At 38.8% G+C, this 22,121-nt stretch overlaps 1 protein-coding gene across 1 annotated transcript in view; it reads right to left on the bottom strand.

Annotated features, from left to right (window-relative positions):
* The window catches only part of rwdd2b (RWD domain containing 2B), a 39,310-nt gene that overhangs the window by 4,790 nt on the left and 12,399 nt on the right, over positions 1–22,121 (bottom strand). The window contains exons 2-4 of the mRNA XM_042754206.1: positions 20,732–20,987; positions 20,544–20,611; positions 12,393–12,758 (exon numbers count right to left, since the gene is read on the bottom strand). Coding sequence (XP_042610140.1) covers positions 12,393–12,758; positions 20,544–20,611; positions 20,732–20,926 — 629 coding nt within the window. The 5' untranslated portion in view covers positions 20,927–20,987. The remainder of the gene's footprint in view (positions 1–12,392; positions 12,759–20,543; positions 20,612–20,731; positions 20,988–22,121) is intronic.

The raw sequence follows: 22,121 nt of genomic DNA, 5'->3' as shown, positions 1-22,121 counted from the left end.
AGGAACTTTTTTTCCCCAGGAACTATTTTCCCCCCAGACGTGTTGCTTTGTGCGTTTCCAGCATGGTCTAAAGTACCATGAAGATTAGGCAAATAGTCTGGTTACGTAGGTCTGCACGCGTTTCTCAATACAACAAAGTACGCAAATTTCAGACTTGCATCATCGGTAGTTCGGACTTTATAAGTTCGACTCGGGAGTGTGATCTCCTGTGGACGGGACGACGCAAGTCCAGTAATTCTGCAAACAGCAGCGTACTTGAACATCAGTCAGCTCGCCTTGGCTACTGCAATTTTCCTCACTGTATATTTACAATAAAACGAAATAGGATATCAAATACCACTGCCTCCTTTCATTTTCATTTAAACAATAATAGACGCAGAAATGTACTTAGTTCAGGGAAATGTGTATATATAGTACAACCATTACAATGAAACAAAATATTATATCAATTGCCTCTTTTTATTTTCATTTTAACATATAGATAAATATAATACAGACCAAACATTACCTGTTAGATTTACCCAAAACAATTGATATTTATGTTTAACCACTAAAGAGACATCAGAGCCAGCGGCAAATGTCAGTAGGACTAGTTAAGTTGAGATTGCTTTAGGCGGATACATGAGCACTGAGCTCCTGCTGATCGCGTGGAGCTGATCGTCTCTGAAATCTGCAAAACACATTTTTAAATCTTTATAAATAAACCGCAGATTTGAGTTTTAAACAACTACATTCTCGCCTGAAATACTTTTAAAACTACATTTCATGTAGTAATATTAGTAATATTTTGAAAATTATCAGATTAAATGGTGGTTGAAATCATAATGCTGCGTGAACTCAACCAATCAGCATGTTTAGCGCCCAAGTCCCACCCCCGAAAGTTCTGGACCTTTGAAAAAGTACTACCTCGCTTTCTGAGGGGCATTGTTTTTTTAGCCGGAACTTTATTTAGATCCTGGTTCCTACTGTGAAAACAAAAAGAAAACCATCCCAAAAAAAACATTTCCTTAAAAAAATAAAATAAGTCAAAACAAATCATTTATATTGTAATGTATCTAATACTCTGTATGCAGTTGCAAAAATGACAAAAACCAAACCAAAAGTGGCATTTGTCCTACTTTGGCTAAACCTTCTCTGCAAGTTTGAAACCCTCATAAGACACTGTCCATATAAAGAGAAAGAGATTCACACCTTTATTTCATTCCCCACAAGCTATACAGAACAAATCCCAACCCCCTCCAGCTGAACTGAATTCGGTCTGTTTTTTGGCTGCAAACGGTGTGTTGTCATGTTACTGGGTTGAATTTTGCTGCCTGCACTCACAGCAGCCCTACTCTTTTTATTCAATATTTTCTCGCAGCCCAAATTACAATTTTCCCCATACCATAACAATAACAAATTCACAATTGATAATTAATCATTCTTTTTGTGAAAATCATTGTTATTTGTGAACATAGGCATTTGAGGCAGGCTTTAAGACCAAGAAGAATCCTCTGCCAGCTGCTCCCGCTTCACAGCGAGCATGACTCGCGCTAACCACACCCAGGTTCACCGTCTGCAAGTTTTGATTTTTACAAAATCAGTTTGGGGGAATGCAACTTACTGATCATGAGCCCAACATTTAGCAAGGCAGGAAAGCATTCAGTGTACCTGCGTATTTCATTGTAAGTTAATGCTTTTAAATAGAGAGTTAAAAAATTTCAAATAAAAAAACTATTCTTAAACTTGGACCTTATTATATTGAAGTAGCTACACATCCAAACACCAGAAGCAACCTACACTCTCTAAGTGTTCTTTCATTGAAAAGTATGCATTTTTTCATCACAGGCTATATGGTTGAAATAATAGTTTAGTTCAAAACTTTAAATGCCATTGTTTTAAAAAAAAATGCTTTATTGAATAACGTTTTATAGACCCTCCGTTATTATGCTTTAAAATTCCTTGCCATTTGTAATTTCACAGTATTTTCACCTCCTAAATTACCTTGTAAAGTCTCAATTCTATAATGGTAAAATTTACTCAGGCCAATGGCATTTTTTATGACATTATTTATTTATTTATTTTTAGAATAATTGTAGCCTACATAAATGGGTGAAGCAAAACAAATTATTATTTCTGATAACATTTTAACTGCAGGCAAATATAGGCCTACATTATTGTACATTTAAAATATTTGGATCATCCCTTATTCTGTCCCTTATTTTCTTAAGGAATAAACACTTATTTTCTACAAGAATAAACACTATTTTCTTAAAGAATAAAAGAGAAAGAATCACAATTAGCCCTTATTTTCCATTTCAGAAGTTAATTGGCAACCCTAATGATAATGTAATCATCTTTTGACTCCCCTGACAGTGGCACCTTACTCAAACAACAACAACAACAAAAAAAGCCAACAACAACAACAAAAAAATAAAAAGCTGTTGTAGGAGATATGGGAGCGAATAATAGATTTAAAAAAGAAAAAAGTGGGTGCTTGGTTTCCGAAATGGAAAACGAATACCGCTTGTTATCACACTGTAAAAAATGATATGATGAAAAGTCATGATAACATTTTTAAGTTAGGCTACTTTAATTCATAGAAATAATTTTTTACATTTTTTTATACTAGATTCAACTTGAATCTCAATACTATTAAACAGGGTTTAAAATCTCAAGGAGTTTATGTTGAAATGGGTGAATGTCACAGTACATGTTAAATAGCCTAAATTAACTTTTATCTTTATTAGTATCCGAAGACCTTGATTGCATTACCATGAAACTAACAATATAATCAGATTTTTAAATTAACAATTCCAGTATAAAATAGGACAGCAACCTTTATATCAAACATTTTTAAATCATCCACAGCTGAGCAATGCGTGAGGCAGGTTCTGCCCCAGAGTACACGAAGTGAATTTGCAAGCATGGGGGGCGGGGGGGAATTTTACTTCAATATATTACAATTCAATCTTAATCTAATCATGACAAACTATATATCGTTGGGAAGGTCTAAGACTCCTAAATAGATATTAGACCACTTTTTGTTGTTAAAAATTATGTAGGAACAGTAATAGATTAATTTATGACAAGAGTGCACCTCAAAACATATACGGCATAACAGGAGTTCTGACATTTGTCACAAAAAATCTTCTTCGCTTCCTTTTTTCCTATCACATGTTTTAGTAATCCTCATAAATTATATATCATTTGAAAGCTTCATCCTGTGAAAACCATTTTGAAATTGGACACTGAGTTACCATGGAAATCTTACTTTAAAATCTTTTAACGGGCTCCTCCCCCTTGGGAGGTGTCATATTCCAAATATATTATGGTCTTTTAGAATCAAAACTTTTCATAATCTTGACAAAATACATATCGTTAGAAAGGTCTGAGTCTTGAGATTCCATATTTGGTGGTTATTTTGTCACAGACATAATATTGAGAGAGAAATGTATACATTTGTGACAGAAAAATGCATCAAAAAATTCAATAGTGTTTGAATGGCACCCGGTGGCTGTTTGTGGTATAACGCCTAAACAAAATTGCATAGGAACCTACATTTTTTTTATATCAACTTCAAATTTGGAACACAACTTATTTAGACATATGGCTTTAATTTTATAGCAATTTTGGATTAAAACATTTTATAAAATATTAATTTTATATAAAATATAATAAAAATAGTGCAGTACATTTTCTTTACAGTAAATTTTAACTTTTTTATGCTTTAGTTTTTTTAAATTATTTTACTTCTGCAATAATCTGCAGATTGTCTTCTTTAAAAAGATACCCACCTTTAGTCAGTATTCAAAAGCGTTTATGAATTATAACAATTTAAGTTTGAATAGTGTACTTTCACGTCTACGCAACAGCAATGCGGTGTTTGATATGCGCTCTTTTCATTCATAAAGTTTACATTCCTTCACTTTACACACTCATTATTGCGTGACTTTTAGGAGGTTTGTGTAGAATATTATGCTGATCCCCTGGCTCACCTGTTACCTAGCAAACACCATAGTGTTCCAGCCTCAGCCAAATATTAGGGCAGAATTATTTGTTATCCGTTGTTTGTTTTTGAAGCCATTGGCTTTGGGCACACCCCTAATATATATATATATATATTATATAATATATAATATATATATATATATATATATATATATATGTAATGACTGTTAAACAATAGCATGCATAAGAGCCTTTGTGTAAAGGTCTTCTTTTAATTTTTGATGCGTAGACTGTAGCCTAAGACTATCCCACGTCTTGAAATTAACTCACTGTAAATTTTTCTAATGGTTTTTAAGGATGTCACAATGTTATATTGTTGTTATAATGTTATTGTTGTTTTACTTCGTCCTTTCATCTCCATTAAGAAACCAACATTTTACAATTAGGCTACAGTGAGTTTGCAATCCATCCCTCTGCGTCACCTGGTGGCAGTTTTGCGAATGATTTTAACACGCGACTGACTTGCAGTTAACGCCGCGGCCCTGTACCTTGAGTCCTTCAATATTAATGATTCTCTTGTTCTTTCTCCTAGTATAAGATGTTTTTATAATGGGTGTTGAAAAATAGCTGACACATGAGTGCAAAATATTTTGCCAATGTGATCAGTAGTGGGGGTCCTTCCCTTTTTGGACTGTGAAGGTTTTCCCTCAGGTCCATTCTGTTCTGACTCACATAAGGTCAGGAAAGTGACCTATTCATTGAAAATCTCAAAAGTTTATGTTCTATTAATAGTTTTTCAATGTTCTAACTTTGTTTTGAGTATTAAACTGCTGTTCAACGCAGTAAGGGTGATATCTACCCATTTGTTGAATCACAGGATGGGATATTGTTTGAGTTTTTGTGTTCATAGGAAAAGATGTTAAATAATATTAAGTTTGTTACTTTTAATTTGAATGGGGTGCTCAATCAAATTACAGGCAAAAATGTATATTCTTTTATTATTATTATTATTATTTTTTTTTTTTTTGAAAAAATAAAACATCTTTCACAAGTAGAAGACAATAAACTGAATAGGTCAGGTTTAAAATATATGTTTTTATCTGCCTCTAAATCCAGGCACAAGAGAGGGGCGGCAATATAGATATTACGATATTGCTGAAGAGACTTTAAAGGGCTCATATGATGTTGCTAAAAACAACATTATTTTGTGTATTTGATTTGGTGTAATGAAATGTGTTTATGTAATTTAAGGTTAAAAAAAAAACATTATTTTCCACATAATGTACATTATCGTTTCTCCTCTATGCCCCGCCTTTCTGGAACGCATAGTTTTTAACAAAGCTCATGGGTCTGAAAAGTGAGGTGTGATCTGATTGGCCAGCTATCCATTGCATTGTGATTGGCCGAATACCTCAAGCTTGTGACGGAAATGTTACGCACCTTACCATACTGTGATGCCATGTCCCAGTCAGAACACCAGCGCGACAAGACAAAAAACAATTAAGTTTGTTTTTAAAGTTTGTTTGTCATTTGTTGCATCCAGTGAGGACATAATTCCGGATTATAATGACTTATACTGTCTTTTTACGCATTGTGTTGCATTGCGCTGTGTAAACATAAAACCATGTCTGCATTTGTGATCGGAGATCACAATATAACATAAACAGCAATACGAAATAAAAAACAATAAATAAAAATATTGTTGCTAGCCTAATGTCAGTAAGAATGTTTAGATAAAACTTTACTGAGATAGGCTATTCTCTGTTCACAAATATAGCCAAATATGTTTATAACTATAGCCTATATATTGTATAGGCCTACATACAAAGCATACTTGTGTTTATGAATGTAACTAAGCTTCTGTTCATAAATATCAACTCTGGTGTAAGTATTTTGAATGTGCTATACCCGGAATCCTCTGAGGTGTAACTGTATCAAGTAAGCTGTAAATATCACTGATAATATGTGTGCTATGTGGTAATTGTGTTCGTTTTTTTCTATAAATTAGTACTAGTATCAGTGACCATCACAATAATGTTATGTAGTTTGAAAAAAATTTTGTCCTCACATTCTTTCCTGTAACTCTTCTCTCTAAGTAACACACCTGGCTGAAAGGCTCATTGTGCAGCTCATTATGCGGGCCTTTGTCTTCTCAGTTGTGAATCACAGCATTTTAAAATGTAAATCAATATATTCTTTCATATACCTTTCCTACACAAAAAGTGTCTTTAAAATGTAAATCAATATATTGTTTTCTGTGAGTGAGTTATCAAGATGATTTTCACATCATTTTGAAGCAATAACTCTAGGCTTCAAAATCTGTTCTCAAAAGTCTTGTGAACAAATGTTCTCTAGGTGTTTTATTGCCTTATTTCAGTGACTTCAAAATTTAACCACGCATAAACGTCGCTTTCTCAAAAACACAATCATGTACATACATGCTGCTCACATATTATTTTAGCCCAGTTTGTGCTGATTACAATGTTATAAGACTTTCACCATTTATATTTTTATAAGCAACTGAAAAAAAAACACAAATACCAGGGCATGTCAAAACTTCTCTAGTCCCCCAAAACACCCTCAAGCCCCAGAGGGTTAACCACTGATTTCTAGTCATGTCGTCTTTTGGAAGGCCATACAATGTAGTTTCGCTTTCAGAACGAAACACAGCGTCTTCACAACATGGCGTTGGCAGCAACAATACTACAGCAAAAATTAAAGTTACGCTTTCTTTCATTGTGTGAACATTTTGGCGGCGTTATGCAAATTTTCACACATCGTGACGTAGACATGTGGGGGCGTGTTTGAATGAGGCATTTTAGGAGGGTTTTGACGAGTCTTAACTTTTATAAAGAATATCTGTTTGGGTTTGAGACTTTAGTCTTTGCAACTTTAAGGATCTTATCTATTTACAAACAGCTTGTAAAACTCCAAAGGGAAAAGAAAACTTGAAATTGCATCATATGAACCCTTTAATATAAGGCTGAATCCAACATTAGATTATTTTGGGGGTGGTTTAATTCAGTCTAAACTTATAGGTAAAATAAAATAAAATAATGCACTCATGAAAGAGCTGGGGACCATAGATAAATCTTAATCCCACAAATCATAGTTATTCCCATTTTCTTTTCCTCATTCATGGGAATAACAGATTCTTCTGAACACAGTCCAGTCCATTTAACTTTCAACCTGAATAGTAAACCAAATACTATGCTTTGGAGCCTAAACTATTATATTTTAAATACACTCAAAGAGCACATGAAGACAGAAGTTAATATCTACTTGGAAAATAATGATAATATAGGGAGGTACACAAACCAAGTACTTGAGTAAAAGTACAGATCCGTATTATAAAATATTACTCGAGTAAAAAAAAAAAAAAATAGAAAAAAAAAGTACACATTGTCAATTTTACACGAGTAAAAGTACAAAATGACTTGTTTTTTTTATGTACTTAAGTAAAAAGTACAGACAGATGAATGATTATTTTGCAGTTTTTATATAGGCTACTTTTATCATTTAATTTTATATTAGATAAGGAAAAAATAATTATTTTTTTTTATTTTTATAATCCTACTACTCAAAATATCTGGGATATTCCCAAAATAACCAAAAAGGAAATACTGAAAATAATCAGGAAAATATAATTAGATTTTCATAATGATTTTTTTTCTTCTCAAACCTTGTCTGTGGTGTAAAAACACCTCAAATGCCCCAAGAGGGCATCAATCCCACTTTGATAATTACTGTAGTTACCATGTTCTGAACATCACATCCTTTCTTTTTCCCTCAGATGTAATCTATCTAGGTGGTTGAATAAAAATATTTGGACTTAAAAAAAAAAGAAGAAAATCCCTCAATTCAGCACCAGTAAGCTCGTTAGCTAGACAGTTAGCATCAGCTAACATTATTGACTTATTTTCAGCATGGCTATGAATAAACATTTATATTTGTCTACTCGGCTAGTTGATCCAGATACAATAATTAATATTGAAATTCGACATTAGTAACTTTCTTTTAACAGCATCAGACATGAGCTCACAAGATCTTCCGGTTCTTACTTGTTAATTCAGTTAATTGAAGACTCTAAGGCACTAAGCGGTTCATTTGAATCAGTGAGTTGACGACTCGAGAACAGCTGCAATCGGATCATTCCTATTCGTGAATGAATCGTTTGGTGCAATTTGCGAACTGATTTAATGGGTTCATTGGAAAAAATCAGTTCGTTCATGAATCAGACACTGCTTCTGCGTCTCGGAGCACGTGATATATTATGAGTAACGATAAGCTTTATGAAATGTAGTGAGGTAAAAAGTACGATCTTATGCTTTGGAATGTAGTGAAGTAAAAATAAAAGTTACTCAAAATAAAACTACTCCAGTAGAGTACAGATACTTGAAAAATTTACTTAAGTACATCAACTAAACAAAAACACCAATACACTTTAAAACACATATGCTCTGGGATGCATGCGAAGTGGTTTTAAGGGGGGAAATTATTGAGAGACTTACTAAATTAGCAAGATTTAGAGGATTTACGAGGAAAAACGTAAGAAATTTGGATTTCAAGGTGAAACGAGATTAAAAAGATTCAGGCGGAAACTGGTGACTTGCATATGCAAGAAATACAAAAAAGGTTGTATTACCAAGCAGAAATACTATGAGGTATGAGGCAAATCTATGAATAGTTAGGTATATAATTTACATAAACAAGAAGCAGACAATTTGATCTGAAATGATGATGAATGTTGATGAACTAAACATTGCTATTAAAATGTTGAAACTAAATAAATTAACAGATCCTGATGGTTTTATCTCTGAATGGTATAAATCCCTTAAAGAACCACTGACCCCATGCTACTTGCCACCTTTAATTGGATATTAAAAGGTGGGGTTGTCCCTCCCTCATGGAGGGAAGCAAATATTTCAGTTACACTGAAAGATGGGAGATATAATATCCAATTAGCATTTCAACACCTTGGGCTGCCAGTTTGCAGAAGACACAGTGTATTGGAGCCATTAAAGCCAGCAAATGAACTGGGTCAGTGATCACAGATCCTTGCTGACCTAAAAAGCCTCTGCATTCTTCTAAAAAGCTTTATGACCAGAGGCATATTAAAACACTGATAAATCAACTCACAAACTACAGTGTAAGGCAGGGTTACTCAAATCTTACCCTGGCGGGCCAATACGCTGCAGAGTTTAGCTCCAACCCTGATCAATCTCACCTACCTGTGATTTTCTAATGATCCCAAAGACAGTGATTAGCTTCCTCAGGTGTTTGATTAGGGTTAGAGCTAAACTCTGCAGGAAAGTGGATCTCGTGGGCCAGATTTGATCCCTGGTGTAAGGCTTGGCTTGTCATACTGCAGTACACATTTCAACACTAGCTGTCAATATTACATACTGCACCTTTAAGGTAAATTGAGTTTATCCTCACTGTACAACCTATACAGTATTAATTAACTTTACAGCATTGTATAGGCATTTAAACTGCATAATTCACTACATTCACTGCATAACTCACAATGCAGAAACCGATGCAGACCAGTGCCAACAAGTGCCACCCAATGGTAACAGATGCTGATGGGGTAACATACTGATCTGACACAACTCGACAAGTGTGGCTGTTGTTGTTCATCTACACTGCCCGTCCAAAAAAAAAAAAAAAAAGACACGACCTGGATTTAACTAAGCAAATAGTTAAGATCCTCCCATTAGATAATTACTGCATGGATAATTATGTTATGTGCCCAAAGAATGAGGTCAGCTGACTACCTGAATATACTGAATGACCAGGTTATTCCATCAATAAATTTTTTTCTTCCCAGATGGCACGGGCATATTCCAAGATGACAATGCCAGGATTCATTGGGCTCAAATTGTGAAAGAGTATGCAACATCAGTTTCACACATGGATTGGCCACCACAGAGTCCAGAGTCAGACCTTCACTCCAATAAGAATCTTTGGGATGTGCTGGAGAAGATTTTGCGCAGCGGTCTGACTCTCCCATCATCAATACAAGATCCTGCCGAAAAATTAATGCAACTCTGGACAGGAATAAATGTTGTGACATTGCAGAAGCTTATCGAAATGATGCCATGGCGAATGCGTGCCATAATCAAAGCTAAAGGCAGTCCAACGAAATATTAGAGCGTGGCACTTTTCTTTTGGACGGGCAGTGTATGTCTGCCGGTGCATTGTGAATTGGCTTTATACAGGTGCTGGTCATATAATTAGAATATAATCAAAAAGTTGATTTATTTCACTAATTCCATTGAAAAGGTGAAACTTGTATATTATATTCATTCATTACACACAGACTGATATATTTCAAATGTTTATTTATTTTAATTTTGATGACTAGAACTGACAACTAAGGAAAATCCCAAATTCAGTATCTCAGAAAATTAGAATATTGTGAAAAGGTTCAATATTGAAGACACCTGGTGCCACACTCTAATCAGCTAATTAACTCAAAACACCTGCAAAGGCTTTAAATGGTCTCTCAGTCTAGTTCTGTAGGCTACACAATCATGGGGAAGACTGCTGACTTGACAGTTGTCCAAAAGACAACCATTGACACCTTGCACAACGAGGGCAAGACACAAAAGGTCATTGCAAAAGAGGCTGGCTGTTCACAGAGCTCTGTGTCCAAGCACATTAATAGAGAGGCGAAGGGAAGGAAAAGATGTGGTAGAAAAAAAGTGTACAAGCAATAGGGATAACCGCACCCTGGAGAGGATTGTGAAACAAAACCCATTCAAAAATGTGGGGGAGATTCACGAAGAGTGGACTGCAGCTGGAGTCAGTGCCTCAAGAACCACTACACACAGACGTATGCAAGACATGGGTTTCCGCTTTCGCATTCCTTGTGTCAAGCCACTCTTGAAAAACAGACAGCGTCAGAAGCGTCTCGCCTGGGCTAAAGACAAAAAGGACTGGACTGCTGCTGAGTGGTCCAAAGTTATGTTCTCGGATGAAAGTAAATTTTGCATTTCCTTTGGAAATCAGGGTCCCAGAGTCTGGAGGAAGAGAGGAGAGGAACACGGTCCACGGTGCTTGAGGTCTGGTGTAAAGTTTCCACAGTCAGTGATGGTTTGGGGTGCCATGTCATCTGCTGGTGATGGTCCACTGTGTTTTCTGAGGTCCAAGGTCAACGCAGCCGTATACCAGGAAGTTTTAGAGCACTTCATGCTTCCTGCTGCTGACCAACTTTATGGAGCTGCAGATTTCATTTTCCAACAGGACTTGGCACCTGCACAAAGTGCCAAAGCTACCAGTACCTGGTTTAGGGACCATGGTATCCCTGTTCTTAATTGGCCAGCAAACTCGCCTGACCTTAGCGACCATAGAAAATCTATGGGGTATTGTGAAGAGGAAGATGCGATATGCCAGACCCAAGAATGCAGAAGAGCTGAAGGCCACTATAAGAGCAACTTGGGCTCTCATAACACCTGAGCAGTGCCACAGACTTATCGACTTCATGCCACGCCGCATTGCTGCAGTAATTCAGGCAAAAGGAGCCCCAACTAAGTATTGAGTGCTGTACATGCTCATACTTTTCATGTTCATACTTTTCAGTTGGCCAAGATTTCTAAAAATCCTTTTTCTTTGTATTGGTCTTAAGTAATATTCTAATTTTCTGAGGTACTGAATTTGGGATTTTGTTCAGGGTGCGGTTATCCCTATTGCTTGTACACTTTTTTCTACCACATCTTTCCCTTCCCTTCGCCTCTCTATTAATGTGCTTGGACACAGAGCTCTGTGAACAACCAGCCTCTTTTGCAATGACCTTTTGTGTCTTGCCCTCCTTGTGCAAGGTGTCAATGGTCGTCTTTTGGACAACTGTGAAGTCAGCAGTCTTCCCCATGATTGTGTAACCTACAGAACTAGACTGAGAGACAATTTAAAGGCCTTTGCAGGTGTTTTGAGTTAATTAACTGATTAAAGTGTGGCACCAGGTGTCTTCAATAATGAACCTTTTCACAATATTCTAATTTTCTGAGATACTGAATTTGGGATTTTCCTTAGTTGTCAGTTATAATCATCAAAATTAAAAGAAATAAACATTTGAAATATATCAGTCTGTGTGTAATGAATGAATATAATATTAGGAATTAGTGAAATCAACTTTTTGATGATATTCTAATTATATGACCAGCACCTGTATGTGATGGCAATGTTAACTTAGCTAACTGTGTTCTTTTGCTTTTGCAAAATAAAAGAAATGCAAACGGAAAATTGAAAGACAATTTTGTTTTACCCTTACCTTTTTTGTTTTATCTATTAATGATTTGTTATATTTCCATTTCAGATACTGAATAACTTTTAAGTTGGTAAAATGTTGCCTGTCAATGTTACTGGCCTATATTCAGATATTTATGTTCAGATATTATCAATATTAATGCTTCACAAGAAAATAAGTATGGACACAATTTAGTTTTAAATGTTTTAGATACCTGGCCCAGAACTCATTGCAAGCAGACTGCAGACCCTCCACACACACAATGCCAGGCTTTCCTGGCATACTGAACCCAGAAAGGTTCAGCTCCTTTGCCCATTCCAAAATGTTCTTCCTCTTGATCTTATTGTAGATGTGATGGCTATAGATCCAGAGTCTAGTGAAAATCTCTTTTGACGTCATCAAAACATCTTCCTTCTTGGGATCGCTGACAGGGACACTTTTTGTGATATATGCTTGTGCATTGTCATTGATCCACTGCACAGCAGAAAGAATACATACATCCCCACTGCAGTTTTCAGAAAGGTAGGTGTTGAGGTTGGAGTGAAGCATCATCTGCTGTGATCTGGTGAGCACTGAACATCTGAAAAGGGCAAAAAAAATATTATCCTAATAAAAATCTTGAAGAAATTCAACTAAAATGTCTGTAATAATTTGGATCCTAATGGAAATTCAGATAATTTATAGCACTTTATTTGATCCCATTTGAAACTATTAGGACTGGTATCAAATTGTCATAAGCCACTTTTCCACCATCGGGCCAGTGCAAGCCAGTGCTTTAAATGGGCCGGGCTGGGGGCGGCTAATAGCCTCGGACCTGAAGCACCAAGGCCAAAATAGCGCTGCATTTCCACAGTCGGGCCAGAAGCTCTGCTGCGCTTCACTAAAAACCCACCCTTTACACGCCTCCCAGGAACAACATCATGCAACCCCATCATTTTACCAACAAAGAGAAGTTATCAGAAAACGAATAAGAAATAAAACGAACATGATAAAAGCGGCCGTTTGTTTGCATGCATAATGAATTAATTTATCAGGATTGAAAATTAGTCACACAGAAATAAAGCGTTATGAACATAGCCTGCTTATTCAGTCGAGTTTGTTTCTGTTTACTTGTAGTCACAGTAGCCTTCACATTTATCACATTTAGAAAGAATGATAATTTCTATATTTTTATAAAAGCTCCCGAACTAAAAACATTGCTATATTTTTATGACTTGGGCTACGCGGAGCTAAACTCTCAAGACAAGACTTATGACAGATAAAATGTTACTAAATAAATACACGATTGTGATAGAGAATAAGAAGCTGACATCTGATTTCTTCAAGCGGTTGCATTTACCATGTTTACTATGGTAACGTTAATGGCTAGCGTGCATAGTCTTTTGCATTGCTTATAAATATTTGCCTTGTATGGTGATTATAATCCACATTGGATCAAGTTATTTCAACCACTCGCTACTGACTGGAAGTGAGTTTTGAATTTATTTTAAAAAGTTTTTAATGCTGGTGTTATAGCTGTTAGCTTTATGAAATGCTCAGCGGCGCTGACGCTCTCCAGATGCGGAGAAACGCCGCCTTTGTTCATAACCACTCCTCTAGACCCAGCTGGCCCGCTTTGGCCCAAGGTTTTCATTGGGCCAAAAAACCTGGGCCGTTGGCCCAGAGGAAGCACAGATGAGGCACGATCAAGCCCCGGAAGTAACAGTGTTAACGTGACTGGCCCTGGCACGCACTAACATGCCCGCTTTTGGCCAACAGTGGAAACGCGGCTATAGAAAGTGTCAGGGGTGAACTTAGGGATAGGCTAGGGCTTGGCCCTTTTCTCCAATGCACATGGCAATGGTGACACCAGAATATAAATATTCAATATTCTGCTTAGCTAAAAATACAGAATTATGTAATAAACATATACTCAGTCACTGATTACACACATTTAGGGTGCATTCACACTTGTCACGCTTGGTTTGATTAAAACGAACCCTGGTGCAATTGCTCTGTTAGTGCGATTCATTTGATCATTTTTTAACCCTGCCATACAAACCCTGTTTCGCACAAAAAAATCTGACAGAGACCGGTGAAAAGATGGGTCTCAGTCCACTTCCAAACAAACTCTGCGGTTCCAATGATATATGAATGCAACACGGACCAAATACTTCTAAACAAACCAAAAACAGGAAGTAATGACAGAATGCGATGCTATGCGACATGATTTGACGATGTGGTGTACCAAAACAAAATGAGCAGAGGGCAAACGTGGAGCAACGACGAAGTACCTTTTATGAGCTCCTTGTGAGTTTGCAGGTGCTGAAAATAAAATTATATTTACACGCAATAATAACAAACACTAGCACAACACACCAAATCAGGTGTGTTCGACTTCAAGCGGCACTGATCAGACCGATCGGTTAATGGGTGCTTCGATATCATACACCCACAGTGCCACTTTAAGTCTAACGCACCTTTTGTTTAGGGTGTTCAGTGAGTTCCGTCACAATATATTTGTCATTCAAGCCTTTGTCAATCAGGTTGTAAACATAACACTATGCCTTTAGGTTCGCTGTTAAAAATGCCAATGTGAACGCTAAGTGGACCAGGAACAAATGTATAATTTTCCTTTTTGGTCCGGACCAAATGAACCAAACAAACCGAACTACACGTGTGAACACACCCTTAAAAAGGTTGAAATGCTGTTCATTTTTAAAAGTAGGCCTACTGTCACTTATTTTCCAATATTTTTAAAATGCATGTTTAATGGCAGTGCATAATTATCCAGTTAAGTAATGCAGAACCAAGGCTGCTTAATTATGCCATTTATGTGGATTTCACTGTTTAGCCGAACATCCGAAGTAGGGCTGTGTGATATGGGGAAAATATCTAATTGTGAATCTAATTTTTTTGATAGATATTGCGATTGTGATTTGATTTGCAATTTTAAATTTGCAAAGTCAAGCTTCAGATCAATATTGTCAATGTGCAATCTACCATATTTCATCCCACCAATAGAATCCATCAAATAGACACCATTATAGTTTACATTAAGTGATGTTTCATAAACAAATTTCGGGAGGAACATGCACGGATAATTAACACGGCCAGTTCATCATTAGTGATTACACCGTTTACCAATCAGCTCAAGAGAAAACACCTATAAATAATCAAGTACGTCCTACCTTTGTTATCTCTCCACTTTCAGAATTCGGTTCGCTCTGTTGCCATCTTATCACAGACCCAATTTTCCGTCCAACGAAGAAATCTATACCGGGAATTTTTTCAGATTTGCCAGCCCTATGATAACTCCTACCCCGCCAAACACGGCCGCCGAGCACCGCACCGCGTTATCGCGACAGCTGCTCTTCTCGACCAGCCACACGCTGTGGCCAATAGACCATGCAAAGCCCCGAGCTCACCTCGCTCGACACCACCATTGTCTAGCTCAAAGACCCGGCTCTCCTCGAGCGCTGGATCGCGGCAGCAGTAGGCATTCAACGAGCCTGGGCCGCACCCCAGATCTCACTGCAGCAAAGCCTCACTCGCTTCCTGCCGCGGCTTGATCAGCCTTTCACTGCGGCTTTTTCCAGCCGCAGCACAATTTGAGGCTGCCTTCACTAGCGGCGCAGACCGTGTGTTGCAATTTAATAAACTTTTAGAGTTGTCATCCACACTGGAAAGTCTGAGGGCATTACATTTGCCTTACTGTGCATGTATAAACCTCACCGAGATGATACAGACATAAGTTTCATGCGATTCTTCTGGCAGGATCAATTTATTTATGGAAATATTTCACCATTTACTGGCACGCTCACTCAGAATTGATCTAAAACGCAACTGCCCTCGTGTTTTCCGCAGGACAGCAATTGTGAGTACATTTTCTGTTGTCTTTTTAGGACTGCAAAATGAAAAGAGTACAAAGTAAATATCTTTAGAAACAGCGTGAAAGTGAATGGCACATAACTGCAAATTAACGTTACTGCTATAAACATGTCTATTTGTACAATGTGCAGTGTTTCCCACAGCCTTACACTCTATTTGTGGCGGCACTCCCCCGCCCCAATATAGACATATATGCAAATTCATTTTCTGCCAGCAGGATGCACTATAAGAGCAGAAGAGATACAGGATTCTCCGGTGACGGCTGCAAAACAGCTCTCACAAACGCTGCCTTATCAAGCATTAAATGTAAAATGAAATGAAAATGAAATCAAAAATTTTCTAAATACAGTCGGTTTCCTTCTGAAATACAGTGATATAAAAACAACCACATCGGTTTTTGATTTTGAAACGTCAAAGCCTTTTGGAAAAACTATTTGTGGCGGTCAGTTTTGATATGTGTTACAAGACTAAACATGCTTCATTTTCAAAAGCCTCTGTTTCCACAGTTCATACTTCAACGTGAAAACCGCATTCTCAAATTTATTCACTCTGGAGAGCTTTTAAAAAGGCTGGAAGGCCAAAACGAGAGGAAAATATGCTTTTCAACAGGAACGTATTAATGTGGACAAGGCTTGAGGAATTGTCAAATCAGGCAACCAATTGATAAACCGCCAACACAGTAGGCTACCCAGGCATTTTTAGCTTGCCCCGTCAAATGTTAATAACCCTTCTACTTTCCCACAGCCAACAACTACAGGAGCCGGAGCAAGCATGAAGCTGCTTCTACTTGCAACACCGGCCCGCACATCCCAGTATTTCCATCCTGTTACTTCTAACCCCCTTTTTTCTTTTCAGTGTCCTCCTGCTCACGTAGGAGACATTAACATAAGGTGGCCTCTGCTAGCAGTGCAAGCTACACAGGTTCTTCAAGACAGCACACACCCCAACCCCTTCCCATGGCCTACAGCTACAACAGCTGAAGCTAACGTGAGGCTGCCTCCATTTGTAAACATGCCCACATCTCTTCCGCTCCCTCATGCTACTAATAACCATTTTTTGTTCAGTGGCCTCCAGCTCCCCTAGCAAACGCTAGCGTGAGGCTGCCTCCGCTAGCAGTGCAGGCTGCACACAGGGTCTTCAGGATTCCCTTCCTGTGGACTACAGCACGTGAAGCAAGTGCGAAGCTGCTTCTGCTTGCAACACAGACCCTCACATCTCAGACCTTCCTCCTGCTGCTACTTACCCCTTTTTTCCTTTAAAGAGGCCTCCAGCTACCGTAGCAGACACTAGCATGAGCATGCCTCCGATAACGGTGCAGACCCATCCACACCCCTTTTCTTACAACCCCCTCCCCTACTCATGGCCTGCAGCCCCACAGTCTAACCCCAGTGTGAGGCCACCTCCATTAATGGCGCAGGCCGCGATGCCCGCCATTCACACTCTTTTTCCTCCCCTTTCTTCCGCCCCTGGAGCCATCCCAAGCAGCGCTAACCTTGACAGGCATTTTTTGATTTAGCCTGTCTTTATCTTGGGATGAAAATATGTCAGTTAATGAATATTTTTTCGTCTTCATTGACTAAATTAACACTGATCCCAAGCGTAAGCATGCCCCCACAAGCGGCTATGGCAGCTATCCTTCCTCCTCCCCCCTGCATGCTTTCCCCTCCTTCTCTCCATCCCTCCAAACACTCTCGCCTTGGAACCACCCCCTGTAGCCAGCAACATCAGAACACAGATTTTGTCAAAAGGCAGAGGCCTTCAAGATCTATGTGCGGTCAGACCGATTCCATGTCAGAAGCTCACCGAACCCCTCATCAGCCGACCCCTTTAATGCTGTTCACTTAAACTCCTGAACAACCATAGCTAACCCCCTTCAACATCACCTAATCCATCTATGACGGCTCATCCCCACTCCAGCTGTCCCAGCAGCACTCCGCACCCACAGGGGCCCCACCCAATTCCCCCACTGTCGCAGCAATGCCCTCTCCCCACAGCAGTTCCCGCTCCCGCAGGAGCCTTTTTTCTCCATTTCCCCACTGCAGCAGTTCCTGCTCCCGCAGGAGCCTTTCCGTATTTCCCCACTGCCGCAGCAGTGTATGCTCCCGCAGGAGCCCTTTTTCTGTATTCCCCACTGCCGCAGCAGTATCCACTCCCGCTGGAGCCTTTCCTGTCTTTCCCTACTGTCGCAGCAGTGCCCGCTCCCGCAGGAGCTCTTCCATATTTCCCCACTGCCGCTCCCGCAGAGGCCTTTTTCTTCCTTTCCCCACTGCCGCAGCAGTGTCAGCTCCCGCAGGAGCCTTTCTGTTTTTCCCCACTGCCCCAGCAGGAGCCGCTCCGGCAGGAGCCTCCATCCATATATCCCCACTGCCGTAGCAGTGCCTGCTCCCACAGGAGCTCTTCCATATTTGCCCACTGCCGCAGCAGTGTCAGCTCCCGCAGGAGCCTTTTCTATCTTCCCTACTGCCGCAATAATCGCATCTTCAGCAGGAGTTGTCATCTCTCTCTTTCAAGTGGACGCTTCCACGGAAGTCAAATTCTCTTCCTAGACACTGCCAAAACAATTATATACCAAAGGACGTCCAGCACCCATCTAACATTAAGGCCAGCTTTTTGGGGAGTCGTAAACACTTTTATCTGGCTGCTGTCCTGTTCTAATTGCTTTTTGGGGAGCACTTTGGGCTGGGCCAGACTCCGAGCTCAGACCCCTCTCCACTCGTGAAGTGATGTTTCATAAACAAATTTCGGGAGGAGCATGCACGGATAATTAACACGGCCAGTTCATCGTTAGTGATTACACCGTTTACCAATCAGCTCAAGAGAAAACACCTATAAATAATCAAGTACGTCCTATCTTCGTTATCTCTCGACTTTCAGAATCCCTCCGCCAGCCCGATCTCGCACCTTCTCTTCAGCCAAGTTTCTACCCAGCTCAGGCACTCAGGGGAGCACTTTGGGCTGGGCCGGACCAAAGTTTTTTTTTTCAGCAGGCAAGATTATAATGGTATAACTACTTTTACAGAATTAACCTAATTACTGAATTTCACTGGAATGTTTTGTTTATTTTTTATAAATGAACTGTATTTCTTTAGTCAGTTATTAAAGTATTACATGTGTTATTGTATTGTATTTGGGATTTTAAAAAACAAGTGGAAAATGTGCTGAATGTTTCATTTCATCCAAGTGAAATTAGCAAGCAGTTAAACTGAATTTACATTTGCATTTTAAACGCGGAGCCTGGCGTGATTCGACGCGGGTTGCGCGCGTGCGTCAACACTCATCCATACTGCCAGATGTGCTCATGGAGATTTGCGGTGCAGGGCCGTGCACGAATATAACCGAGCGTTACGAAACAGGCTGCGTGAGTGCGGCAAGTGTGAATGGCTCGTCCATGACGCAGGATCCGCACCGCGTGGGGGAGAGGGGGAGCGAGTATTAGAAGTATTTAGAGATATAGGCTGTGTGTGCGGTATTCTGAATTGGGAATAGCGAACATGCATTATAAACTTATTTCAAATTAATCTGTTGGGGAGATAACATTTAGCAATTGATATGCACTGTGAAACAGCTCTTGCAAATCACCTTTTTTGTTCGCTGTCTGTCGTTACGAAGCTTAAGTTACATAATGTTTTTATTTTGTTTTAATTTGCCTAACTATTGATCTGACCCCGTAGACGCCATAATCCCACTATGTCTCTCTTCTGCTCTCTGTTTGTTTTTTTTAATGGTGGGCGTTTACGCAGTTGGCTACAGCAGTGCTGATTGTGGAGAAACGGAGGTGCACTCACTCTGTTGGTTAGTAAGGCTGCCACTCAAGGCTGGCAGTCATGCATATGCTCTGGAACAGAGTAATATCACGTCCACATCGCAGGCTTTTGCGATTAGCAAATCGCAACGTGTCAAATCGTGATTGCGATTCGATTTCGATTAATCAGACAGCCCTAATCCGAACCCCAATGTATAATTTGCCATTCTGCATTCTGCTCCATCTTGAAGCATGCAGAGGAAGCCAGAAAGCCACTAGGGAGCAGTGTCTCTTTTGCAGCTCAATGTACTTTTAATAAGCAACAGCAAGCTGAATTTTACAATAACTTATTTAGATGTGTCAAGTTTCTGTAATATAGGTATGTTCATTTAAAAGTATTTGTGTGCCACACTCTGTGCTCCTGCGTAAGTGATGTGACAAAAAAGAGGAGTGGCTCCACGAAATCTAAACACAAGTGGTAACAGGAGACACATTTAAAAATGACTGTTAATACCAGGAGGAAACTCTAATGCCTTTCGACTGACTACTTGTGACCGGATCACTGATAATCTTAAATACATAGCGATAAATTTTTAATATGATCCCATTTTGTACCACAATATATAGTGGCAGATATGTTGTTACACCCTAGCAAAATTCAAGTCAATGTCAAAATGTCAATGAGTAAACAAATCACAAGAGTTTCTGAAAAAGTCCATTAGCATTAATTGCAAATTCAAGTTATTTAAATACCTGACAGCAATATCTGGCAACACTTTTGGGTAGTCAGTTGGGTAAGTGCACAGCAATGTAATGCTCACCTATCAGGAATTAAAAAAAAAAAAAAAAAAAAAAAATTAGAGATGGACAAAAAAAAAAAAAAAGTTAAATGATGAGGAACACAATGTTTTAATGTATTTTAATGTATTTCACATACTTACTGCAGGGTTCTCCACCTTCAGCTTGATGTTGAATTGGGGTCTGATGCTGGGAGGAGTATGAGCGGAGCCCTCCACATAAGCCCTGAGCTCAGCATGGGAAAGCTCATCCACTTGTAACTCTTCTTCACTCGGAAACATACTTAATAGCAGCTCTATCTCTGCAAATTGTGCCTCTGCTTCCTCTGAGCAAGTCATATTTTGAACATGTGTGTATCAAACTCAAATCCAGTGTGCTTGTGGAACGTTAATTCATAAAAACTGCCAAGACAATAAAAATAAAATTAGTGGGTTAGAATGGATGCAAGCATAATTAATAGTTTTCATGTGACGTCACACCCTTAGAAAGACCCAACTCAAGGGCAAAACAACACTTTTTACTATGTACTAATACTGATATTTAAAGTCCAAATTCAGCTTACCACCTAGCTGTATGTAGATGTTACAAGTGCCCAAAACTTGCAGTTTGTTCACATACAGTATCTTTACTGTTCTTCTTGAGAGGTGAAGGCCCCCCAACTGAGCCTGCTCTAACTTCCGGTTCCTGTCTGCCATGCTGCTGATTGATTTGCGATTTGTTTTCTCTTTGAATCTGAAAATAGAGACACCAGCCACCATAGTCCAACGTTTTATCGGGAGTGAGAGTGCCTGACATCTTGGCAAATTTAAAAGTGCTGGCTAATGCTAAACGTAAATTCAGTAAGATTGTTATTCATGTTAGCACTAATGATTTTCAAAATTGCTTAAAACTCAAAATTATTTAAATATGTAAACAATTTACAGACTGTGAGTCAAAAAGCGTCAGACTGTCCTTGACAAAGTTGTAAATGCCCCACTTTATAGAAACAGACACCGGCATTGTAGGCTACTCTCACAGGAAAACAGTCCTTGTCCTCCATAAACATGCGCTAGGGCTGTGCAATTAATCGCATCGATTGTCATTGTCATTTACATTTATGCATTTAGCAGACGCTTGTTATCCAAAGCGACTTACAGTGAATTCAGGCTATACATTATTTTTAACAGTATGTGTGTTCCCTGAGAATCGAAACCCATGACCTTTTGCACTGCTAAAGCAATGCTCTACCACTGAGCCACAGGAACACTAAACATTGTCAACTGTCAATTAGGCAATATCGCGTTCATAATTGCAGATGAATCGCATGTGATTTCGAACGCGATATTGCCTAGCTTGTCAGTGAACTACGAACCTGTGTAGTGAAAGTCTAAATCTAAAAGCAGGTGTTTTACTACTAATCACGGGACCGCCTTTACTGACGAGATGACATATGACAATCGAATGCAATTAATTGCACAGCCCGAAAATGCACTGCACACATCTGAATATTTGGGTTGAATACAACAGTGTTGTAAATACAACTAAACCACTGAT

This window comes from Cyprinus carpio, unplaced genomic scaffold, assembly GCF_018340385.1.
Source record: "Cyprinus carpio isolate SPL01 unplaced genomic scaffold, ASM1834038v1 S000006479, whole genome shotgun sequence".
In the NCBI taxonomy this organism is placed as follows: Eukaryota; Metazoa; Chordata; class Actinopteri; order Cypriniformes; family Cyprinidae; genus Cyprinus; species Cyprinus carpio.
This window is presented reverse-complemented; position numbering and strand designations above follow the sequence as displayed.